The sequence below is a fragment of the Pleurodeles waltl genome, chromosome 1_2 (assembly GCF_031143425.1).
Source record: "Pleurodeles waltl isolate 20211129_DDA chromosome 1_2, aPleWal1.hap1.20221129, whole genome shotgun sequence".
Lineage (NCBI taxonomy): Eukaryota > Metazoa > Chordata > Amphibia > Caudata > Salamandridae > Pleurodeles > Pleurodeles waltl.
This window is the reverse complement of record NC_090437.1, coordinates 758,952,144-758,979,650: the sequence shown is the minus strand read 5'-3', so window position 1 is coordinate 758,979,650 and position 27,507 is coordinate 758,952,144. Positions and strand designations below refer to the sequence as shown.

The window sequence follows — 27,507 nt, the reverse complement described above, 5'->3', positions numbered from 1 at the left end:
TACACCTGTTCAGAGCATAGGTCTAGCAAACATCAATGGCCAAATGGAGTTGTGGCAAACAATCTATGCACAAGGGAGGAAATCAGGAAGAGGTAGAATGACCCGCGGGGGTAGGTGTGTTTCATGGCATTCAGGCACCAGCTGATGGTACCGTAGACTGGCAGTGGGCTCCCATCTCCTCCCCCTACTTTCACATCTTGGGAGGAGAAGATTTTAGAGTGGAGTCTGGTAAGTCCCCACAATATTCATGTCACCCAATTGTTTTATCCTGCATGCTCCCTCACCACCTTACCACACCTCAATTAACAAACCACCCACCACTCATCTGTCCAAATGCCCCAATATCCTTCCCCTGGCAGTCCACATGTCCACTAAACTCGCCTGGCTCCACAGCTCTTTGAAATGGCATGTGAAGTATTATGAACTGATAGCACTACAAATCCCAGAAGGCAATATTCCACCATAATGAAAACCTGTACACTGCACCAAATGTTAGGTGTCATAAATGTGAAAATAACTACCAATGTAACCCATCAAGAATACTCTACTGTTAAACAGTTTAGGACAATGACAGCATTGCCATGAAACAAAGCTACAGCTGAGTGCCCCATCAAACTGCCCTTAGAAAAACAATGCAAGAATGGAATTAATTTGCCTTGGGAATATAGATGCCAAAGTGGATACACAGGCAGTACATCCACACAGAGGTCAATGTTAATTGCTTACTACCATACTGCGTCCCTGCTCTAACACTATTGTGCATTGTGCAGCTTTTTGTGCCATCTATCATGCCAGACAATTCACTAGGCAACAAAGGTTAACACCCATGTCAATAGTCAGACAACATAAGAGGGTATCACCCGTCTGGTGTATGGTATGGAAATGTCAGAGTCTCATGTTGTACTAAGTGAGATTTGTCATCAGCTGTCACTGTCATTTCTGGGGATTATGTTAAGGCATTGTGTGCATCTCACACAACTTCACCAGTACTCAAACTGAAACATCACTTGTTGTATTACTTATAGCAATACAGTGTCCCACTTCTCCAAACAGGTAACCTTGCCATTGTCACCATGGAGAGGATACCAGCGACAGCCACTATCTCTGTGGATGAAGTCCCCATTGAGGACAACCACCCTGGGTGTTTCAACAATTGTCAGCCTCACCCTGGCCACATCCACTCCTCCCAGCCCTGTTGCAGCCCCATCACAGGCAATCAGTCGCCCCCAAGCCTGTGTCCCAAGGACTGTTTCATCCACTTTGTGCCCCCAGGACAGGTACCTGAGTCTCCTCTTGTCACCCCTGACAATGATGGTCCTGCCACTAGTGTTGGTGGGCACACTGTGCCAGGGGCACAGGCACGTGGGGGTAGGGTGCATGGGAGGTATGGTGTGGGCCAGAAAATGGGGGCTCAAAAGGACAATACTGACCAGGAAACCATCTCTCATGTTTTGGGAGCCTACCAAAATTCCCAAGACATGATGGACCAGTAGTCAACATGATGGGGGAAATCTAACACCTGCAGAGCGACAACCACCAAGAAGTCATGCAGCAGTGCAGGCTCAAAATACCATACTTGCTTCTATTGCTGGGGTGCTGAGTAGGTCTGAGTAGGTCTACCCGACAACCTACAATAGGCCTCCTCCACTATTAATGACTCATCTGGCCCTTCTATATCTGGGGCTGCTAGTGGAATGGAGACCCTGCCATGAAAAGAACATGCCTCAGACACCCCACCCTCTGTAGCAGAGGAACCCCCACCCCCGCAAATGTGGATGTCCACCCAGACATCCATGAGGAACAGATGCCAAGGCAAAACCCACTGCTAGGAAGTGAACCTCTCCTGATTGGTTCCTCTTGTGTACCACAGATATACCCTGTTGCCTGTTCTGAAACTTACATCCATTTTCCTGTGTTACAAGTACACTGGACCTGTGTTTCCAGATAGTGTAGCAGCTACCCTGATTATTTCAGCCACCATGACTGAACCATTCACTGTCTGATTTCCGTTTTTTTCTGATTCAAATTTCACACATTGTTTTGCACTCCCCTATATGTACACCTTAAACACAGGCTCTGTGTAAGTGTCATTTAACAACCCTGTACTTTTGTCATGTAAGACCACCATATTATCAATATGTCACTCAGTATTTTACAACCTTTGTTATGGACATCACACATGTACTGTATCACCAGGAGACTCATTACATAGGGATTGTAACATTGATATAAGCAAAACAGCTGCTCTGAACATCTCCACATATGTATTTATAGATTTGCTTACACCAGATAGAGGTGTACTGGTAGTGACACCAGATTTTCAGCTTAGTTGTCATACACTATCAACCCACCCACAGGATACAGATTTAGGGACCTCACTCTTCCTCCTTTGTGTCACCAGGTAAAGCCTTATCACATACCCATACCTTAGCTCACTAATAGTCATTCCCCCTGATACAGACAGAGATCGGTAGTGATGTCCCCAGTCCATGGATCTTTCACTTACCCTGGTCCCGTAACTGTGGACTTGCCACTCACCTATGTCAGTCCACAGATACATGCACAATGGTCTGCAAAGTAGGAACACACTGACCGCTATGTCCAAGGTAGCTCACATACAACAGAAACCAATATGGTGGTAGAGGCTATGGTGCAGCATTTTAACATGTGTCAGACACATATGGACACACACATGACACTGCTTGACCATCTCCAGTACCAAACAGGTTTCCTTAATGGGAAAAAAACACTTCCACCCAAGCCTCCTGACAGTCTGGCCATATTAGTTATACTCCCCAAATTCATGCCAATCTGCACCTGTTTTCATCCATGTTCACTTCTGTTGGCTGCATGCATTTCATATCGGCCTATGACACTGTCTGTGACTTACCAATGATGAAGAGCCAAACAGAAACTCAGCAAATCTGTGATTGACAGAGATAAGGAATAGGACATAGCTGTAAACATACATCAAGTCTGACAAGTCATTTGGATAAGTGTTACTTTGTTTGTGCAGGAACATCTCAGGACACTGTATATCAGAATGTACTGTACACAATACTAACTTACAATATGTATGCATACCTGACTCATTGGCAATGGAGCCAACTAAGATCTCACAGAGAATGGTGAATAGGAGGTGATGTGACAGCCATCCATTGTAGTTTAAAACATGAAACCTCAATGTTAAGGAGGCATCACATACCTTTAGTCAGTTGAAGTACTGATTGATTAGATCTGCTCTGAAATTTCCTGCTTCATCTTGTTCAGGCTCATTATCACTTGGCAAATCAGCATTTCCACCCACAAGTTCTGATGGTTCCCCCTCATCAGGTATGAATGGAATCTGATGTCTCAGGGAAAGGTTGTGGAGCATGCAGCAAGCAACAATTATATGACATACCTTTTTGGGTGAGTAGAGGAGTGTTCCTCCAAATATGTATAGGCAGCAAAATCCTGCCTCTAGGAGCCCAAAAGTCAGCTGCATGACATGCCTTGTCCTTCCGTAAGACTCATTGTAGTGGACTTCCCCTGGCATGGTTGTGTACCTCACTAGTGTCAACAACCAAGGATGGTTTGGGTAGCCAGAGTCTCCTGTAAGGAATAGTTACAACAACACAAGCATATATCTTAGATATGCACATTTGTGATAACACGAGATAAACTTTGCAAACACACATGTCAAATGTTACTCACCAACCAGCTAGCCCCTCTCTGTGTAGAGTTCTGTCATCAGCAGTGGGAATTGCTCTTCTGCATGATGAAGGAAACATGGACTGATCCTGGAAACTTTGCGCAGACTTGTGAAATGTACTGGTCTGCCAAACACAGCACTTGGACGTTGATTGAGTAGTAGTGTTTTCTGTTCCTGCATACCTGGTCACTGGTAATAGGTGGAAAAAAGGCTTCATGGATGCCATCTATGGCTCCAACGACATGTGGAATGTGTATCAAAGCATAAATCTCCGCCTTCACATAGGGCAATTCTGCACATTGGGGAAACCTGATATAGCTGTTCAGGTGTTTCAACAATACACACAGTACATTCTTCAAAACTAGAATGAGCAGGGGCTGAGAAATTCCAGCACTTAGGGTCACAGGCCAATGTATTTTGAAAAGACCCAGTTGCCAGGAGGTGTAGCTCCACAGGACTTGAACAACGGAAGGTATGCTATTGGGATTGTGAATGGCAGGCATCGGATCTGGCTCCAACTGATCTCAGAGATCCATGATTGTATGCAATTCAGGTGATACATCTGTATTATATGTCTTTCTTCGATAGTGTCCAGGTCTACTAGTGGGCGGTACACTGGAGGTTGTCTTCCTCTCCTCATGCTAGGGTAACTAAGTGGAAAAAAGTTTGATTGTAGATGACCTTGACAATGTACACATAATGGATATGTGCAAATAGAAGTCACCCATATCTCCATATGATGTCAGATACAACATGTGACATTAGAAGTAAAGAATCTTGCCATGCATACTATGACAGTTCCCTTGGTTCACAATGCATGAATCTTCTGATGTACTAGGCATGCATATTTATCTGTGACTGTCAGTGTTTCATAGTCCATCCTAGTTTACATGTGACACATATTTGTTGCACCTATATTCCATTGTCATCGCACATAGAATGTTGAGAAAAGATTTTCATTTACATTACCACCAATTCCTCTGTTACCCAGCTTTTACTACACACATGCACAATTAGACTACTAAACATGAAGACAACATTTAGTAATAGTTCACACAATATAGAGATTCATCAATGACGCAGATATCATAACTTTTCCATACAAATAATTGCCTCAAAATGGCAGCTGCCTGACCTACTGTACTAGACATGAGAAAGTGACCTAGCTCTGCCGGCGGATGTCTTCAAGGTGGTAGGCGGTCACAACCACAGTGCACATTGCCATTGGAGCACATTGCTGCCTTTGGCGAACCTGAGCCAATGGCGATGTCTGGCAGCAGTAACGGTGATGTACGTGGCGGACGTGACAGTCATTTTCTGCTGTAATGGTCACTTGACTCCTGACGCTGCTACCATCAAGACCTTCACTACCTAAGCTGATGTGTACTGCCTCTGGAAGCTATCATGCCATGTCCAGCAGGTGGTAGAGCCCCAGCCTTAACTCCAGAAGAGCTGGAGAAGCTTGTGGATGAGGTCCTACCCCTGTATGAACAGCTATATTGTATACCAGTAGAGCAGGTGAGTCCAAAGGTATACCAATGTGTGGGAGGTGAAGTGAATGATGGTGTACATGGAAAGTGAGATAGTTAGGGATTGGGCAATAATGTCTAGGTGAATGTGAATGTGTACATGTGCAGAGGCAGACATCCAGTACTGATACATGGTAGCTAGTGTGTAATCTAACTTCCTTTATACACCACATAGTTTGCAGCATGTACAACATTAATGGTGTGAGAAATGTTCGTAGAGACATAAAATGTTATGGATAATTATATGTCCTCGTCATATGTGTCTAGTCAATACCAGGTACTCTTCATGCATATTGTATGGGAGAGTCCACTCCAGACATGGGCTGGCTGCAGATGCTACATTTTTAAAAGTTTGGACTGAGAGGAAGGGTATGTTTGCCAGCTTACTGTGACTGAAGTGTTCAGACCACTTGTGTTTGGATGGTGTCTGTGGTCATAACTTTTTCCTTTTGTCTGTGTCATCCATGCAGGTCAACGCCAATCAAAAAAAGGAACTTTGGCGTGCCAGCGCCAAGTAAGTGCAGACCCTGGGGGTCCACAACTGGCAAAGCACCCACTGTAGGAAGTGCTAGAAGGACCTGATATGCTGGGCCCAGAAGACCATAGATGCCCAGCTGGGGATGACCTCCCAAAGTGGGGTGCCGGTTGGACATTGACTTCCTAATGGCCCACATAATGCCAGTTGCATACCTTGAGTTGGATGGGTGTTTGAGGGTAGCACAGTAGCCATAATGGGGTATGTACTGACTACACACATGTACATCCCTTTGCCAGTTCAGTGTATGATGTGTGAGTATTTAAGCAGTGACAATGTGGTAAGTGCTAAAGGCCAATGGTCCACTAGGTACACCTATGTGTACAAGTTATGGCATTGACATAGAAGTGTGGAGCTTCTATTGTGTATAGGGACATTAAACTCACTAGTGTGAACCATATTGTATTGAAGATTGCAGTGATGCACATGTAACAGTGTCATATGTGTACTACTATACTGCTTTATTTATAACCTGCTGGGTCATCCTTACCACCTACTGATCCATATCCAGGTATCCTGTTGGTAATTTATTCAGTTCTTTGGTCTCTGTCCATTCCTATTCCACTGGATCTAGCTCTATGTGCAACATAGGGTATGACAGGTGAGAAACAGGCCAAATAATCATGAGTTGTGACCTAGATGTAAAGTTCATGTGAGGCTGTGATCTGAATAAAAAAAGTCTGATACTATACCTGTTTCTCTTACTCTGAGGTATGAGGAGGTGTCCCCATAGTTAAGTGAGGACTGAACATTGGAAAACTGTGATTTATAATCAGGGTGGACATCCTACATGATGAATAGCAGTGAAAGACATGTCATAGAAATGTGAGTTCTGACTTTGTATCCCATGTACATGGTAATGTGAAGGTAAGTGGTTAGACTGCTATTCTCTTAACCAATATATTGTGGGCATGCTACATGGGGCAGGACATCTCCTACATGGTACAATATACACTGTGTGTACCCAAAATCATGTATGTGTTGTTAATTCCTGTCATTTTCCAGATTTCCGATCCAAGTATGGCATGCTTACTATAGCTATTCTGAATCTGTTTACATGGATGTTAGTATAGCTAAGCTCAATTTGCACTGACTTCATTGTTTTTCTGGTTTTGTTGTTGAAATAAGCATGTTGGGGGAATGGCTTATGTTATCAGTCAGTTTGCTGCACTCTAGGTGTATGTCTCATTCCTGGTAACTTACAAGCTTGTTTCTGTTAGTGTAACTTTACTCAAAAGATATTAGATATCTCATGTCAGAGGTGTTGATAGTCATGTTGTGATTTAGATAATGTTGATGTGAGTTTGATGATCTTCAGTATTATTAGTACTGTACGTGGCATTCATGCACATGACAGGTGTCCATTTCATTGAAGTTGTTGGTATGGTTTCTGGGGTGGTCTGTGGGTAAATCCTGTGTGCTGGATAGTCCCTTATTGCTGTACTTGCCTTTATTTACTATGTGAGAATTGGTAACATGGGTAGGTCCACAAAGTCTGGATCAACTTTAGTGATAACACTATTGATACATGTGTTGTTGAAAAGCATATGAAATCTATTATACTATAACTTTGGCTATGCCAAATGGAGTAGGTGCATCTGTGGTTTTTGCATCTGTGAATGTCATAGACACAGTTACAAGTTATGAATATGATTGCTAAGCAACGTGCTGTGTTATAACTGGAATGTGACAAGGGAACTTTCATAGGACATGACAACTGTTAATGGACTGAGCAAGTGTAGGTTTGGGGTATGTAGGAATGTGATATCACAGTTAACACTAATTACCATTGATGAGTTATAGTTTCACAGTGATGCTGTGTATAAGGACACACTTTTAATGTTGGCAATTCATCTTGTGCTGGTACGGGGTTTGTTATAGTTGTACTGCTAGGATGGTGATATAGTGTTAAGATAGTTGGCTTATGTTATGTGTGATATTCAGCCAAGTGCGGAAGCTGCTGGCCATGGGGCCAAAAGCCATGATACCACTGACACTGAGGGACCCAGTGGCCCAGAGGGCGAGGGGAGTACCAATGGGGAGAAATGATCCTGTTCTTCATCTTCGGAATCCTCCTCCAGTGGACACTCCCTGGTGGTGGCAGACCCATCTGTGACCACCCCAGCACCTCTCAGTCCTCCACCCCTCTTACTACCACCACCCTCCCTATTGCTCTCTACCCAGTTTGTCATGCACGCTCATCTAAAAGGGTGGGCGTCTCTTTGCCACAGGCACTTTTGCCCCTGCCCCTGTCATCCCTGCTACCTTCATTGAGGAGGCTATTGACCTGTTGAGGTCCATCTCCATGGGTCAGTTGACCACAGTGAACGCCATCCAGAGACATGCAACTCAGATACAACAGAGTAATGCTTTCTTGGAGGGCATTCACGGTGCACTGGCTGGCCTACAGAGATCCTTTCAGGCTCTGGCCTCCATATTGATGGCACCCTTTGTCTCCTGTCTGCCTTCCACCTTCCTCCTCCCAATCCCAAACCCCTCTTCCCTGACCCAGCCAAAGCACATGGACAGATAGGCCTGCATCCACCTCAACATCCAAGGGTAGCTCAGACAAACACAAGCAACACAAGACACACCACTGGCATGCACACAAACAATTTACTGCTGCACACACTGCAACAGTCAATACCTGCCCTGACACCCCCACTACCCCAGCATCACTGACAGCACACCAGACACACCTGCAGATACTACAACAACATTCACAGATCCAGCCACTACACCACTCATACCCACAGACAGCACCACAGCAGACCCTCAGACATCCATCCCAGTCACCACACCCACAGACATCACAGACACTCCTTCATGCAGCACATCCACCATACCTGTAGTCACCACCCCAACAGACAATCACCCACCCACCATGGCATCCCCCGACACCTTCACCCCCCTAAGTTCAGAACATTTAAATGCCCTCATTCACCAACCCAAAAGACACCCACCACCCACAATCATTCCATCCACAACACCCACACCAACACGTGAGACAACCACTCCCTCACCCTTAACTCCCAAACCCCCTTCATGTTTTTACCTTTTTCCTACTCCTCTTCCCCCTGGAGGCCCCTAAATGCTCTGTTTCCCTCCCCAGGCCATCCCTTCCACCTCCAAGGCCTCCCCTACCTCCTGTAAGTACCCATGCCCCTCCCACTGCCAAGAAGTCTACCCCTCCCAAGAGAACCCAACCGTCCACAAAGCCTAGACCTAAAACTCCCCTCCCAAGCCTGATCCCAAAGGACCCCCCCTCCCAAGGCTAAACCCAAACCCCCCCTTCATCCCCTGATAATCCCTGAGGTGATTGCCTGCCCCTTGATATCCTTACCTGTGGAGATTAGATAGCAGTCATAAGTCAAGTTTGGGGCACACAGATGTCCATCAATTGCATGTTGCGCTATTTCTATTTGGACTGGCCTTGGACATTTTCATATTTAATATCACTGTTAATACATCATTAGACCAACCAGTTGCTGGTTTTGACGTTACATATTTGTCCTGCCTTTCTTTTCTTATTACATATTTGGGAATGGCTGACATTGTGTGTGAGTATTTATGTTTAAATGGTGCTTGTGCTACCTGTTTTGTCTGGGCAGCATGTGAGGTTATGTGCAGTGCATTTGTCCCCCAGTGATGGGTGTGTGTTGGATGATGACCATGTGTATGTTGGGGACATGTTGTTGTCATGGTATTGAGTGGTGTTTTTGTTGACATGTGTTTGTTGCTGTATTGTGTGGCTTTGTGTGCTTTGACAGTGTGCATGATTGGCACATGGTATGCCAGATACATTGTGATGTGTGTTTGCTGGGTATGTTGAATGTGGTATTGTATGGTTGTGTAATTGTGTGTGTTCGTTCCCTATTGGTGGTGCATTGTGTTATATGTGTGATTTGTCAATGTATAGTGTCTATTGTGGTTGCTTGCCAATACATTGATGTTGATGCGGTTGTGGTCTAATGATGTGTTGTGGTGTTGTGTATTGCTGTGTGTAACTGTACCGGTGCTGTGCTTCCAGCAATAGGTGTGTTTTTTTGATGTGTGTGTTTGATGGCCGTAGTGTGTGTATTGTGTGTGTACATGTGTATGTGGCTGGCTATGAGTGTGCATGACAGTGTCTTGCTACCTGTGTGTCACCCCGGTTCAAGATTGGTATGTTATGTGAACATACAAACTTTGGCAATTTACAGCAGTGAAAGGTAAGTGTGTATACTTATGGTTGCTGTCGTCATCTTTGGCATTGATTCTGGTGTCTCTGGAAGAGTAGGAGCAGCGGGATGATGTGGAGTTCTAGTTCCATGGTGGGTCCAGGCAAGTACGGCTTCCTAGAGGTGAGTGTCTTCTTTTGTGCAGTTGGTTTCTGTCTGGGTTTCTGTGGTGGTGCGACTGCAGCGGAAACATTGGTGCAACCTCGTAATCTGTACAGTGGAAACGTGGTATGCACTGGCCTGTAGGTGGCGGTCAGTCCACTGTGGCAGTGCTGGAGGTGCTTTGGCTGTATTCTGTATTGAATACTGCCAATGTCATAATTTGTCAGTCTTCTCTACGAGCCTGTGGGTAGTCGGACCGTCAACATGGTGATCCTGAGATTGCCAAACTGGTAATGACCCCCACAGTTTCTATCACAGTTTTGGGCTGGCTGGTGTATTAAGTAGTAAATGTCCTGGAGCAGGGCTATTTCACAACTGTTGACAGTTGTAAATGGCTGCTTGTGACAGGAACTTTCAATAAACGTGTTTTTTGGCTTTAACTGTAGCAACTTCTGTTGATATATCTAAAATAAACAACTGTCAAACAAAATGTAACTCAACAACTGCAGTACAACACAACATCACATAATGTTGCACAAATACATAGGAGCACAAAAAGCAACTGAATGCATCAACACCACAACAACATGTTGCACAGCAAATATGCATATAGTTTCTGGTCACAAATTACCACATCCAGAGTTCTGCTTTCATATTAAGGTGGCTAAAGTTGTTTAAAGTAAGCATCAAAGGACAAGAAATTACACTATTAAAAATGTTTTCTGATCTGGTCCCAAGAGTCAACTGATCATGTCTAGTGTTCACTTTTGTCCATGATCAAATTGGTATTGTGTTTTACAATAAGTGAAAAATGTTGGCAACTGCAACAATCAGTTCATTTACAATATATGAATTTCCTAGAATGTGAGGTAAAACAAGCTGACAATGAGATCTACAAAACATGTAGTTTAGAAGATTCACTGAATAGTTCATTACTCAAACAGTAAGTCAATAAGGGCCTCAGTTGATGCAGAAAACGTTGTCACAGTGGGAGGCATGTAATTCTATTTCACATGGCCAGCTATCACATCCGCCTCATTCTGCAGCTGGAGTTTTTAATATCACTGGAATTCAGAATGGAATGTTAGATCAAAGACTGCCATCTGTAGCTATTTCTTTTTACATCATAGAAAAAAGTTCTATCTTAATTTGACACAGCTGAGTTGATTAAAAGATGCATTTGTTTCCCAGATGGATATATTTAATCAATCTTACTTTCATACCATGGTTCTAGAGAGCTGTCAGCAACTTTCTTCATACAGATTCATTTTGTTTCATTTTTACTTAGTATACCAATGTAGGTTTATTCAGATTTTCTACGGCGGGATGTGTTACCATCAGAGTGTTTCAACAGTCTGGCTACTGGTTTTGGTGTCTTGAGAATGTAATCATTCCTATGTTCTGCATCCTGATGGCGTTGGAATATTTTTATTTAGTTCATTTTATGCAGCATTGGAAATTGTTGTAAACGAAAAAAAAAAACAATATACCACTAGTCTCACATGGAAGATGCTTGTCTATGTGTGGTCCTGAAACATAGGATTTTGAAAGTAAAAAAGAGTATATCTGTGCAAAACGTTTTACTTCTGGACAGAAATTTCACATCTGGTTCCACATGATTAGAATTGTAGTGGGTTTATATAAACAGAAGACATTCACCATCAGGTAGATTGTTTTTTTCAAACTGGAAGGTTTTTCTGGTTGAAAAAAAACAAGTGTTGAAGGAAACCAATTACAAGTCTGAGTGCTATGGCAGTGCTGCAAGCCTTCTTGCTCTGCTGCCCTGCGTCAAAACAAAAGGGCAGGAATGTGCCCTATCTACAAGATACAGTACATTCATTCCTTCCTTGTCCCCTGCGCAGGTGCACAAATTTCTGTACTGTGCCAACGCAGGAACTATTGCACCAACTCTTTATCAAGTCTTGAATTGACAGTACACATGCAAAATGTCAGTAGCCGTGTCTCTCAAATTAAATTAGAAATGGTATCAAAGCCTATGGCTAATATCCTGGGCCCAAATTGTGGTTTGCTGACAGGGCACTGCATCACAAATGCAACAGAGTAACCTGCCTATCAAACCCTCTGTCTGCCCACCTCATGTAGAGACAGGTGGATCTGAAGTATTCTGTTGACAGAGCCCCTATTGGCTCAATTGATGAATACTTCCTCTGACTGCTTGACAGATTAGAATTTGTCAGAGGAAGGACACTGCACTGTCTGCCCTATTTAGGGTGAACAGTGTAATATCTTTTTAAATGTCCATCACCCCCATGAAAAAGCTGCCAGTGAGGGACAGAAAAACGAATAATGGCCCCCACACCCACTCCCCTACCAACTCCAGCTGTGGGATTTTGTTTCTGAAAAACAAAAAAAAAGTACAATGTTTTGGGAACAGCAGTCACAGGTTGAGATGGCCATCTAACAAACATTTTGTAGATTGAAAGGAACCAGAATGACTGTGATTCTTTTCAATGTACCAAAATGACATCCAAGCAGGCGGTCATCTCTAAATTTGATGGAGGCTATTGTTCAGCTTGGCAGAGGAAATGTACTCTGCAAACCTGACGGATGCAGCACCCCCATCAAATTCATGGTCATGCCCTAAATAAATTATTTAGGAAGATATAATATTTATGAAGCAGACTACAATAGGAGAACAATTAAAACAATGTCATGTATTACCAAATGTTGGCAAATGGTTTTTTTCCAGGTCAAATGCTCATCAAGCTCAAAACAAGCTCAAAACAATGTTAAATAGAAAGGGGTGACACATACCTGTTCCTCCAAAATTCATTATTTGTATACATAAGTAATGTTTAAGATTTGTGACCCTAAAGATTTATGAGTATTGAAATCTGTGCTAAAAAACACAAAAACATGGCACGACTGAGAGTCCTTGTAAATGTAGGGGACAGTATTTTCAAAGATTGTGTGTGCATGATAGGAACCATGGAGGGACACCAACATCAACATTTTGTGGTGGTCACACAACAACAATCTTAAAAGTGCACATGGTTTGCAAAATACTAGAAAGGACTCTGGTTCCAACTACCTACTTCACTAGATACATGCTGGACCACCACTTATGTCAAGTCAAGAAGAGACAAACAAAATGTATAATATTTTAAAAGTTGGTACATGGAGTTATAACTTCTCAAACAATCCACCTCATATTTTATTGTGGTGTTCATAGGTCTCAGTGGATCCTTGTGAATATCTATTAGTATTGAGGTGGAGGATGTTTCTTTTACAACTGTCCTCTGATTTTCTGGCAAGAGATTGAGTGAGTTTTAGGCTATCTTTAGCATCCCAGGTAACCTTGATCTGTCTGGTGCTTACACGAAGGGTAAGATCAACTGCAACTACCAAAACATCTTTTATCTTTCCAACGTGGAAAAAGAGGAAAGCATGCCCACTTCAAACTTAGGGTGCACCACAGCAAAAAGGTCCATGCAGTTAAAACTCAAATATATTTTTAATGAATGATTCTGCCTTGAAACACTGTGGGGCCTTTCCACACTGGCCTCTGCACGGCACAGAGAAAAGGGTGGGGTTTCTTTCTGTGGGCAGCACTCATCCTTCATATTGTTAACAAGATTCTTATGTCAGATTAAACAGCTACATGTGTGCTGATAATGTTTGCTAAGCCAGTAACCTTAACTTACTTTGTCAAATGTTTACAAGCAGTGATACTTGCATGAAATAATTGTAAACTAATGAATAAAAAAAAAAAAAAATAACACAATAGGGTTACTGTCTGCATTGAGTCTTTGGACCAAACTTTAAAAGAATTGGAACCAGGAATCGTCCTTATGTGTCACTAAAGACCCACAAACTGTACTTTATACTCTTACAGGTCAACTCTCAAGTCAAGGTGGGTAAACAGAACTATGCCTCTCAAGGATGGAATAAACAATGTGGGGTTTCCCTCGTAGGTCCCACCAAAATGGTGACAGTGAGGAGCATCAATTTGCAGTTTGGGAGTTAGTAAGGATTACAGGTCCCTCAAATGTTTGCCAAAAAGAAAAGCTCACAGGTATCTCCACGGTCAAATAAATAATGGAGTGATGGCATAGTGGTCCAGTGTTTCAAAGGAATTATTTGTTCCACATGGGGCAACCATGAAAACAGTAGGTCAGGTGACAGTAAATATGGCAGGAATACCAGGAAAGTCTGCAAATAAAGGTCCCTTTTGGACAGGAAACTATGTTTCAAAAGTAACCCTATATTAATTTTTACTAAAAGTCTTTAGGCCTTATTATTAGGCTGGCTGACTAATAATAAGACTGTGCAGACAGTGTGCTTTTCGAGGGTGCTGGTGCCCCCTGTGTGCGGCAGCATTGCCCCTGGCTCTATTTTGAGTCGGCGACAATGCTGATGCACCTTTTCATGGGGCTGACCGGCGGAAACCTTGTTTTTTGCGGGTCAGCCCAGTGGGAAGGTCATAATGGTGCTGGTGGGGAGCTTGCCAGCTCTACGGCGACCTCCCTGTGATGAGTTTGGTGGATGGATGTTTCCATCCGCCAAACTCATAATAGATCCCTCAGTCTGTGGGTGAAAGGCTTATTGTAGAGATATTCCTGTAAAAGTCAAGGGCAAAATTGAGAATTAAAATAAGCAAAATCTGGGAAAATTATGCATGTTTCTGTGAATCATTTTAAAAGGAAATATTGGGGGTTATTCTAACTTTGGAGGAGGTGTTAATCCGTCCCAAAAGTGACGGAAAAGTGACGGATTTACCACCAGCCGTATTACGGGTCCATTATATCCTATGGAACTCGTAATACGGCTGGTGGTAAATCCGTCACTTTTCCGTCACTTTTGGGACGGATTAACACCTCCTCCAAAGTTAGAATAACCCCCATTGTGTTGTGAGCAGTAATTGCTATTGTATATATGTATTTATTTGTACTCTCTCTTCCTTTCATGCTCCAGTGGCCAACATATTATGGCGAGAAGAAGGTACTCATCAATTTTATTTCAATAATATTTGTTTCACGCAGTTTTGTCATCAATTATAAATGTTGCAATCTGTTTTGAAAATAAGGGGAAAGTTAGTTATCTTGCCTTTTGAATATTACATTTGGACAACATCATTCAATCAGTAAACATTTCCACAGCTGCTCTCACTCATGGCTTTCATACAGGGAAGCAATTTTGCTGACTGATGACATTAGTTGCTAATCAATGCACATTCTATTAGGGGTATAGCAATAGGTTCCTTAGCTGCACATGTGCCAAGGAACATATCTAAGGTTCAGAAATGTGGGGGGAAAAAACAACAACTTTTAGCAGGAACTATTTGATAATCTATACACTCAGTCGCTGTAAACAAATTTACCTTTATTCATCATTGCTCTTGATAACTGATTGCCCATTACATTCAGATGTAAACATACAATACGGTATGGCATGCTTCATAATCAGACATAAAAAGAAATGTCCTGTATTCAACGGCACTAAATTCTATGCATTCAGTAATTATAATTTAGGCATCTGCAAAACAAATCACTCTAAGGCATGCTTGCCGATTTCTCCTACAGATTGGAAAATGTTATGTGTATTAAATCATGCTAGAATTGAGTCTAGTGTTTTTTCAATCCCCATTAGAGCTAATGAAGTCATACCTTATTTATTCAAGTCACTGGGTATGTTGTGTAGATGCATCTTAGAGTTACAAATCTACTTAAATATTCAGATCATGATTCTTTAATCTTATAAACAGTAAAATGTATTTTGTGAAGGAGGCCTATGAAGTTAGGTAGGCTACAGTAATTAGGGAAGCAGTATTTTAAATCATCAAACCGGGGGGGAGGCTATTCACAAATTTCATTTACACAAGTAAATCTGCATGTGTAAGTGTACTCTAAACTTTGTAGTAAATGTACTACTTTTGGCTACTCACCATTTCTGGCTCTAAATTTAGGCCTACATGTTTCCACCCTGCAAAACAAGGGGTGGAGACAAATTCACTAGGGTAAAATTAGCACAAACCCAAAAGTCCCAGGAGTAACTCCAGCACCACATACGGTCAACCACTGGTGATCCAACACCCTCCATTGAACATAATGGAAACAAGGTTATAAACTATAACCTGATAGGACATGATGTTAAAGTAAAATAAGTTATATTGACTTTTTTACAAATACATTTAATTTAATGCTAAACCATTGCATATAAATAAAAAATAATATTTTATGATATGATGATTTAATAACACTTATTAATTTAAATACACATGCAGTGTTTTAAAAAAATATTAGAGCAATGTAAATGATTTCTATATGTGCATGTTTGTAATGTTTATTGTACAAAAGTAAATACAAACATTTTTCTTTAGGTGGAATTTTTTTAAATAAATAGATTAAAATGAACTTTAAATTTAGCTATGTACATTACAAAATATTCAAAAATTTAAATTGAATTAATAGGGCCTAGTTACAACTAATAGCAATTAAAATGCAGGCAAATGTCTCCTTCAAATTAAAAATTGCATTAAACCTAAAAAACGTAAACTTTTTTTATGTTTCATATAAACCCCTTCGCTGCCAGGCCTTTTCCCCCTCCTGTGCCGAGCCTTTTTTTGGCTATTTGGGGCAGTTCGCGCTTAGGCCCTCATAACTCTTTGTTCACATAAGCTATTCACGCCAAATTTATGTCCTTTTTTTCCAACATCCTAGGCATTCTAGAGGTACCCAAACTTTGTGGGTTCCCCAGAAGGAGGCCAAGAAATTAGCCTAAATATAGTGAAAATTTCGTTTTTTTTAAAATATTGGGAAAAAGGGGCTGCAGAAGAAGGCATGTGGTTTTTTCCCTGAAAATGCCATCAACAAAGGGTTTGCAGTGCTAAAATCACCAGCGTCCCAGCTTTCAGGAACAGGCAGACTTGAATTAGAAAACACAATTTTTCAACACAATTTTGGCATTTTACTGGGACATACCCCATTTTGACGATTTTTTGTGCTTTCAGCCTCCTTCCAGTCAGTGACAGAAGTGGGCATGAAACCAATGCTGGATCCCAGAAACCGAAACATTTCTGAAAAGTAGACACAATTCTGAATTCAGCAAGGGGTAATTTGTGTAGATCCTACAAGGGTTTCCTACAGAAAATAACAACTGAAACAAAAATATTGAAATTGAGGTGAAAAAAACTGCAATTTTTCTTTATGTTTTACTCTGTAACTCTTTCCTGCAGTGTCAGATTTTTTAAAGCAATATACCGTTATGTCTTCTGGACACTTCTGTAGGAGGCTGGACTGGCTTGTAGTGAGTACCAAGGGGTACTTGCACCTTGCACCAGGCCCAGTTATCCCTTATTAGTGTATAGGGTGTCTAGCAGCTTAGGCTGATAGATAATGGTAGCTTAGCAGAGCAGCTTAGGCTGAACTAGGAGACATGTGAAGCTACTACAGTACCACTTAGTGTCATATGCACAATATCATAAGAAAACACAATACACAGTTATACTAAAAATAAAGGTACTTTATTTTTATGACAATATGCCAAAGTATCTTAGAGTGTACCCTCAGTGAGAGGATAGGAAATATACACAAGATATATATACACAATAGCAAAAATATGCAGTATAGTCTTAGAAAACAGTGCAAACAATGTATAGTTACAATAGGATGCAATGGGGAAACATAGGGAAAGGGGCAACACAAACCATATACTCCAAAAGTGGAATGCGAACCACGAATGGACCCCAAACCTATGTGACCTTGTAGAGGGTCGCTGGGACTATTAGAAAATAGTGAGAGTTAGAAAAATAACCCTCCCCAAGACCCTGAAAAGTGAGTGCAAAGTGCACTGAAGTTCCCCTAAGGACAAAGAAGTCGTGTTAGAGGAATAATGCAGGAAAGACACAAACCAACAATGCAACAACTGTGGATTTCCAATCTAGGGTACCTGTGGAACCAGGGGACCAAGTCCAAAAGTCACAAGCAAGTCGGAGATGGGCAAATGCCCAGGAAATGCCAGCTGCGGGTGCAAAGAAGCTTCTACTGGACAGAAGAAGCTGAGGTTTCTGCAGGAACTAAAAGGGCTAGAGACTTCCCCTTTGGTGGACGGATCCCGCTCGCCGTGGAGAGTTCCCGCCGAAAGAACGCCAACAAGCCTTGCTAGCTGCAAATCGTGCGATTAGCGTTTTTGGATGCTGCTGTGGCCCTGGAGGGACCAGGACGTCGCAAATTGGACCAGGAGAGAGAGGGGACGTCGAGCAAGACAAGGAGCTCTCTCAGCAGCAGGTAGCACCCGGAGATGTGCCAGAAACAGGCACTACGAGGATGCGTGAAACGGTGCTCACCCGAAGTCGCACCAAGGAGTCCCACGTCGCCGGAGACCAACTTAGAACGTCGTGCAATGCAGGTTAGAGTGCCGTGGACCCAGGCTTGGCTGTGCACAAAGGATTTCCGCCGGGAGTGCACAGGGGCCGGAGTAGCTGCAAAAGTCGCGGTTCCAAGCAATGCAGCCCAGCGAGGTGAGGCAAGGACTTACCTCCACCAAACTTGGACTGAAGAGTCACTGGACTGTGGGGGTCACTTGGACAGAGTCGCTGGATTCGAGGGACCTCGCTCGTTGTGCTGAGAGGAGACCCAAGGGACCGGTAATGCAGCTTTTTGGTGCCTGCGGTTGCATGGGGAAGATTCCGTCGACCCACGGGAGATTTCTTCGGAGCTTTTGGTGCAGAGAGGAGGCAGACTACCCCCACAGCATGCACAAGCAGGAAAACAGTCGAGAAGGCGGCAGGATCAGCGTTACAGAGTTGCAGTAGTCGTCTTTGCTACTATGTTGCAGGTTTGCAGCCTTCCAGCGCGGACAGCAGTCGATTCCTTGGCAGAAGGTGAAGAGAGAGATGCAGAGGAACTCGGAGGAGCTCTTGCATTCGTTATCTAAAGTTTCCCCAGAGACAGAGACCCTAAATAGCCAGAAAAGAAGGTTTGGCTACCTAGGAGAGAGGATAGGCTACTAACACCTGTAGGAGCCTATCAGAAGGAGTCTCTGACGTCACCTGGTGGCACTGGCCACTCAGAGCAGTCCAGTGTGCCAGCAGCACCTCTGTTTCCAAGATGGCAGAGGTCTGGAGCACACTGGAGGAGCTCTGGACACCTCCCAGGGGAGGTGCAGGTCAGGGGAGTGGTCACTCCCCTTTCCTTTGTCCAGTTTCGCGCCAGAGCAGGGCTAAGGGGTCCCCTGAACCGGTGTAGACTGCCTTATGCAGAATTGGGCACATCTGTGCCCAACAAAGCATTTCCAGAGGCTGGGGGAGGCTACTCCTCCCCTGCCTTCACACCATTTTCCAAAGGGAGAGGGTGTAACACCCTCTCTCAGAGGAAGTTCTTTGTTCTGCCATCCTGGGCCAGGCCTGGCTGGACCCCAGGAGGGCAGATGCCTGTCTGAGGGGTTGGCAGCAGCAGCAGCTGCAGTGAAACCCCAGGAAGGGCAGTTTGGCAGTACCAGGGTCTGTGCTACAGACCACTGGGATCATGGGATTTTGCCAACTATGCCAGGATGGCATAGAGGGGGCAATTCCATGATCATAGACATGTTACATGGCCATATTCGGAGTTACAATTGTGAAGCTACATATAGGTAGTGACCTATATGTAGTGCACACGTGTAATGGTGTCCCCGCACTCACAAAGTTCAGGGAATTGGCTCTGAACAATGTGGGGGCACCTTGGCTAGTGCCAGGGTGCCCTCACACTAAGTAACTTTGCACCTAACCGTTACCAGGTAAAGGTTAGACATATAGGTGACTTATAAGTTACTTAAGTGCAGTGTAAAATGGCTGTGAAATAACGTGGACGTTATTTCACTCAGGCTGCAGTGGCAGGCCTGTGTAAGAATTGTCAGAGCTCCCTATGGGTGGCAAAAGAAATGCTGCAGCCCATAGGGATCTCCTGGAACCCCAATACCCTGGGTACCTCAGTACCATATACTAGGGAATTATAAGGGTGTTCCAGTAAGCCAATGTAAATTGGTAAAAATGGTCACTAGCCTGTTAGTGACAATTTGGAAAGAAATGAGAGAGCATAACCACTGAGGTTCTGATTAGCAGAGCCTCAGTGAGACAGTTAGTCACTACACAGGTAACACATTCAGGCACACTTATGAGCACTGGGGCCCTGGGTTACCAGGGTCCCAGTGACACATACAACTAAAACAACATATATACAGTGAAAAATGGGGGTAACATGCCAGGCAAGATGGTACTTTCCTACAACTTCTGGTTGCGGGGATATATAGGGCTTGTAGGTTCATCAAGATCTCTAGGTACCCAGAGCCAATAAATGAGCTGCACCCTGCAGTGAGTTTTCATTCTATACCGGGTATACAGCAATTAATTTAATTTGCTGAAATATAAAGAGTAAAAAATAGCTATCAAGAAAACCTTTGTATTTCCAAAATGGGTACAAGAAAAGGTGTTGAGGAGCAGTGGTTATTTGTACATCTCTGAATTCCGGGGTGCCCATACTAGCATGTGAATTACAGGGCATTTCTCAAATAGATGTCTTTTTTACACACTCTCTTATATTTGGAAGGAATAAATGTAGAGAAAGACAAAGCGGCAATAACAATTGTTTTGCTATTCTATGTTCACCCAAGTCTCACAATAAAAATTATACCTCACTTGTGTGGGTAGGCCTAGCGCCCGCAACAGAAAATGCCCCAAAACACAACGTAGACACATCCCATTTTTTAACAGAAAACAGAGGTGTTTTTTGCAAAGTGCCTGCCTGTAGATTTTGGCCTCTAGCTCAGCCGGCACCTAGGGAAACCTACCAAACCTGTGCATTTTTTAAAACTAGAGACCTAGGGGAATCCAAGATGGGGTGACTTGTGGGGCTCTGACCAGGTTCTGTTACCCAGAATCCTTTGCAAACCTCGAAATCTGGCTAAAAAACACATTTTCCTCACATTTCGGTGACAGAAAGTTCTGGAATATGAGAGGAGCCACAAATTTCCTTCCACCCAGTGTTCCCCCAAGTCTCCTGATAGAAATGATACCTCACTTGTGTGGGCAGGCTAGCGCCCGCGACAGGAAATGACCCAAAATACAACGTGGACACATCCCATTTTTTGATAGAAAACAGAGGTGTTTTTTGCAAAGTGACTACCTGTAAAATTTGGCCTCTAGCTCGGCCGGCACCTAGGGAAACCTACCAAACCTGTGCATTTTTGAAAACTAGAGACCTAGGGGAATCCAAGATGGGGTGACTTGTGGGGCTCTGACCAGGTTCTGTTACCCAGAATCCTTTGCAAACCTCAAAATTTGGCCAAAAAAACACATTTTTCTCACATTTCGGTGACAGAAAGTTCTGGAATATGAGAGGAGACACAAATTTCCTTCCACCCAGCATTCTCCCAAGTCTCCCAATAAAAATGATACCTCACTTGTGTGGGTAGGCCTAGCGCCCAAGACAGGAAATGCCCCCAAAACACAACGTCGACACATCCCATTTTTTGACAGAAAACAGAGGTGTTTTTTGCAAAGTGCCTACCTGTAGATTTTGGCCTCTAGCTCAGCCGGCACCTAGGGAAACCTACCAAACCTGTGCATTTTTTTAAACTAGAGACCTAGGGGAATCCAAGATGGGGTGACTTGTGGGGCTCTGACCAGGTTCTGCTACCCAGAATCCTTTGCAAACCTCAAAATTTGGCTAAAAAAACACATTTTCCTCACATTTCGGTGACAGAAAGTTCTGCAATCTGAGAGGAGCCACAAATTTCCTTCCACCCAGTGTTCCCCCAAGTCTCCCGCTAAAAATGATACCTCACTTGTGTGGGTGGGCCAGGTACCTGCAACAGAATAAGGCCAAAAACTTGTAGAGATAGAGGGGATAGCACAGCGAGTTAATAAGGACATATTCTTCTTTTATACATCTTTAGGCTGACTCTGCTTTGGGGACCCACACAAGTGAGGTGTCATTTTACTTGGGAGACTGAGGGGAATGCTGGGGAGTAGGAATTTTGTGCTGGAGCGGTGATCGTACAAACGAAAGTCAGTAAAATATGCTTTTTTAAGCAAATTTTCAGGTTTGCAGAGGAGTCTGGGTAAGAAAATGTTGGGGATCCACGCAAGCCACACTTCCCTGGCCTCCTTGGGGTGTCTAGTTTAAAAACATGTCTGGGTTTGGTTGGTTTCCCTAGAAGAAGGCCGCACCCAGGACCAAAAACATAGTTCCCCCTAGTGTTTGGCTGGCAGTGTGTTGCAGTAGCCAACAGCAAGTCAATATGTACACTATGTACACCCTCAGCCAAGCCCCACTCCACACACAATAGCATCACTTTTTTTTTTTAAACAAAGAAACCCCTAACTAATTAGAAATAATTACAAAATTACAAACACAAAAGCTCTAACTAAGTACATGACAGAAATGCTAACCATGAAACTGAACACATGAAAATATAAAACAGGCAGTTTACACTCATGGTTGTTCCCAGTAATTCTTCTGGGTGTGATAATTCTTAAAACAACCACCCACACACAGCCCAGGCTTTGAAGGACAATCTGGGCAGTACATTCGAGTCTCCCTCCGGATACCTCTTCGAAAACACGCTCTACATTTCTTAGCTGGAAAGTCATTTTTGGGTGTGGGAGGAATGTGCTCAGCAAAGTGGCGATCTTTCAATCTATCCACATCCTCCACCACTGCTTCTCTAGGACCTCTGGCCTGTTCCACCACAATAAGGCTCTCTATCACTGATTCCACAGCAACCACAGCACCAAAACTGTCCTCATCGCCGCCACCGACAACATCAGGACCATACTGGTCAATGGCGAAGCTGCCTCCCTCGTCCTCCTGGACCTTTCAGCCGCATTCGACACCGTCTGCCCCCACACCCTATGGACACGCCTCAAAGATGCAGGAATCCGCAACAAAGCCCTGGACTGGATCACCTCCTTTCTCACTGGCAGAAAGAGTTTGTCTCCCTCCATTCCGCTCTGAAGCCACCAAAATCATCTGTGGAGTACCCCAGGGTTCATCCCTCAGCCCAACCCCCTTCAACGTCTTCATGGCTCCGTTCGCTAACATTGCCCGATCTCACAACCTCAACATCATCTCATACGCCAATGACACCCAGCTAATCCTCTCCCTCACTAAGGACTCTGCCACCGCCAAGACCAACCTCCATGAACGAATGAAGGCCATCGCAGAATGGATGAAAAACAGCTGCCTGAAACCGAATTCTGACAAGACTGAGGTCCTCATCTTCGGCTCCAGCCCCTCCGCATGGGACAACTCCTGGTGGCCTGCCACACTGGGAAATGCACCGACACCCACCGACCACGAGCGCAACCTGGGATTCATCCTGGACTCTTCACTATCTATGACCCAGCAAGTCAACGCCATTTCCTACTCCTGTTTCAACACTCTCCGCATGCTTCAGAAGATCTACAAATGGATCCCAACTGACACCAGAAGAACAGTCACCCAAGCCCTCGTAAGGAGCAACCTGCACTACGGCAATGCCCTCTAAGCAGGAACCACGGCCAAACTCCAGAAAAGACTGCAACACATCCAGAGCGCCTCCGCACATCTCATCCTGGACATCCCCCGCCACTGCCACATCACAGCCCACAGGAGAGACTTACACTGGCTCCTGGTCAACAAGAGAATCACGTTCAAACTCTTCACCCATGCTCACAAGGCACTGCACAACACCGGGCCAGAATACCTCAACAGACAGCTCTCCTTCTACACCCTGACCTGACAGCTTTGCTCCGCCGACTTTGCCCTCTCCACCGTCTCACGCATCCACAGAACAACCTCCGGTGGCAGACCGTTCTTCCATCTTGCTGCCAAGACGTGGAAGGCTCTTCCCACCCACCTGCGGACTAAGGACCTACTAACCTTTAGGAGATTTCTCAAGACATGGCTGTTCGAGCAGTAGCAGGCCCCTCACATCAGCGGCTTGAGACCCTCAAAGGTGAGCAGTGCGCTTTACAAATTCTATGATTGATTGATTGATTGATTTAGTGAATGTGGTCCATCTTATATAATTGAGTTCTCCAATTGGAGCCTTGATAAGTGACAATTTCATTCACATATTAAATGTTCTTTAGCTCCAGACACATGTTTCACTCTTCAGTTTTATTTAAGAATTTTTAGAAGAACTCCTACCTAAAGTAAGATGTTTATATTAACTTACTATCAGTTAACAAACACAAATAGTTACATACAAATAATTTATTTTCAGTTAGTGTAAATATTTTTTTCTGAAAACTGAATTGTACTTATTTTTAAATTAAAGTTCTTGAAATAGTTTACTGTTAAATAATATTTACCTTTCATTTATATATAATTTTGTTAACATCAAATCAAATGTGTATATATTTTTAAACAGTCAAAATAAATACATTGATTTTAACAGTATTTCAGATTGGGTTCTATTTTAAGCCTCTGCCTCTCAGTAGGTGGTTGTTGCGGTACCAGTGGCTAGCCAGGTGTTGTGCCAGACGTACTCTCCTTCTAAAATGATGCATATTCAATAGTGTTTTGGGTCCTTTTTGACTGTAGCAACTTTAGAAATGCACTTTCTGAATAACAATGGGCTTACTGTTTTATAGGTAGGTCTCTGCTTCTCCTTAAATCCCTCTCACTTAGTTGTTCCTGTACCCCTTTTTCTAGTCACTCCCCTAGCCCCCTCACATTTAATACTAAGCACAAATATGTAGATGTGAGCATCTCCCCATAGAAAAGACAAGAGAGATTGAGATGGAGATTTACCCTTATAGGTTTATCAATTGCATTTTGTAGTAGTAATACTACTGTAGTACTACTTTAGGTACTACAAAATGCAGTTTTTGAATCTGGCCCGGGTCTTTTAAACCTGCTTTAACTTTCCATTCTGCACCAACTTTGAAGACAGTCCTCCTGCATTGCATGTATCTCTAGATGTTTGTTTACAACTAACTTTATCCACACTTAATAAAATCCTTGTCATCCTAAGTATAACAAAATATTTTAAATAAGCTAGAGATACACCACCAAGAACAAAATAGCATTTACATTCTGTGCCCTTGTTTATTTATTACTTTTCATGCCTCTCTCAACCAACAACAGACATATTCCCTCTGAAAATAAAACAAGCACATCACGAGATTTAGAAACGTCAACAGCATGTCATTGTAGGGAATTTAGTAGTTAAGCTATTGAAAGAAGAGGTTCATTCTTAATACAAGCCGAGCTCTGGCTGCACTTCCACACTCCTTAAACAGAAGGACCACAGAAGTAACTCAGATTCACCCTTGCCTCACCTTTGATAGCTTGCTCTAAACAGCAAACCAAAAAGGAGGGTGAAAACTGAAGTAGTTCAAGATCTTTATTCCCTTTGCTACCTTCCACAGCTTGACAGCACTTGCCACCCCAGAACATCCTTCACTTAACATTCCACACAAAGAACTGGCACCAACATTTGACGACACACATAACCCAACACACATCCCTTTCATCACAAAATATGGGAGAAAAACTATACAAACGAATATATAGAACACAAAGAAAAGGGAAACAACCATAACAATCTCTTTCATATATACATACAGGAAATAAAAGGTAAAACAATAGTTTGACATAAAATGTAAGCCTAGAGAAAGCTCTAATGCAGCGTTTTCCAATAGATTTATAATTGAGATGAACAGGAAGCAAATATCCATCACATTGCATAATCCCTTAATTTAAAGGTCTTGTTCTCACTCTATAAGAAAATCTGCTTTGACATTTGTCTTTCTCTTAATCTGAATCCGCATTCAATCCAGAGTAAACCCCCATCTTCTCACACATATATGCTGATTCAGACTCTGGTACATCTAAATTAAACTCTTATTCTAAACTTTTCCATTTTCCACTGTAATCACATGGTCTATTACTTCCTCACCTTAATGGGTGCTGAAAAATTAGATAAAGCTTTGCATATGCGAACTGTTTTTTTACCCTTACCCAATCTTCTGTGTAGATTGTCACTTTTTTGTGATCATCATCAAGAGAACTGTATTTTGTTTATTCAGCAGATCTAACATGTGTCATACTTCCCATTTTGATGCATAAACTGTCTTTCTGCTAATCCACTCCTTATTCCATTTAGAACCAGCAATGTTTCCTCTAAATAGGGTGAATGGTGCTACCCCTCTACAGATATGAGGAATAGTCTTCATGGCCCAGAACATGTCACCAACTATAGACTTAAATCCAAGCAATTTACTAATGCCACCTACAGTTGGTCCCAACTATCTCCACCAAACCTTTACTGGGAGGATGGTATAAAGATGTTTTCTTGTGTTTTATAACTCACAAATTCAAGAATTCTTCCAGTTTTCTAGATACCAACTGGGTGCTTTTATCAGTCACCGTTTTGGCTGGATAAACCTCAAACCCCTTTAAAGAAATCTGTAACAAATTTCATTGCAGGCCATTTGTATACCCAATCAATCAAAACAAGGGCAAATGGTGGTGTTCTGCCCAGATCCCCAAATGATCCAGAAATGCCAAAAGCCACATTGTATCAAGGTTAGTTATGGACAACAGCAGAAGTTAAGGGAGAAGAACATGTCATGTGGGTTTTATCACTGGGAACACAAACACAACAATCACAGATGAAAATCTCCACAGCCAAATCTAATCCAGGTCACAAGAAATCTTCTTTCACTCCGTGCTTCATACCACAAACTCCAGTATGTTTTTCATGAGCCAAATCCAACACCTTACTACGAATATTCAAAGAAACAACCAATTGCCCACATTTCTGGATGAATCCATCAACAAAACATAACTGTTTAGATACTCTCTTAGAAGGAATTAAGACTGTCAACATATATACATTATCAGGCCAGCAACTAGTGATACATTTCATAACCTCCTGTATTTCCTATTGTTGGCTAATGCCTCCAACCCTTCCTCTTCTGACAAAGCTCATTCCATGGCACTGTCAACTGAACTCACTGCAGACACTATTTCTTAGTCATCCTTCACGTCTTATACAGATTTGCACTCCTTTAGAGATAATCTAGATAATCAGACATAACATTCTTAGCACCATACACATATACCAGCTTATAATGGAATTCTTGAAATCTATGTTGCCATTTGGCAAAGCAAGGGGTAGCTCTTCCTCCACTCCTGATGTAGAACAAATTCACCAATGATCTTAATGCAATTATACTGTCCCACACAAAATTAAGATACTGATCACCCCACTACAAATCAAGCACTTCCTTTTCTATCGTGGAATATGTGGCTTTCCATATCTCTCAGAGCTCTTGAAGCAGATGTAGTAATTTCCTCACTCCCATTACTTATATTCCACCAAAGTACAGTACATAGATCCACATTATTCACATCAGTTGAAATAATGCACACATCATTGGTGTCAAATGCTTTGAGAGGTGTCAATCAGACGCGATTTCAATTTTGATTATTTCAA

General features: G+C 42.9%; 1 protein-coding gene across 3 annotated transcripts in view; it reads left to right on the top strand.

Moving 5' to 3' along the window:
• Positions 1–27,507, top strand: part of FSTL5 (follistatin like 5) — a 2,922,734-nt gene that overhangs the window by 2,234,965 nt on the left and 660,262 nt on the right. For 2 of the 3 annotated variants that reach the window (XR_011205485.1, XM_069243729.1), the window contains exon 11: positions 15,016–15,042. The exons of the other annotated variant lie outside the window; for it this stretch is intronic. Coding sequence is in view for 1 of the 2 variants with exons in the window: in XM_069243729.1 (XP_069099830.1) it covers positions 15,016–15,042 (27 nt within the window). In the remaining variant the exon portion in view is untranslated. The remainder of the gene's footprint in view (positions 1–15,015; positions 15,043–27,507) is intronic. 3 annotated transcript variants of the gene reach the window in all.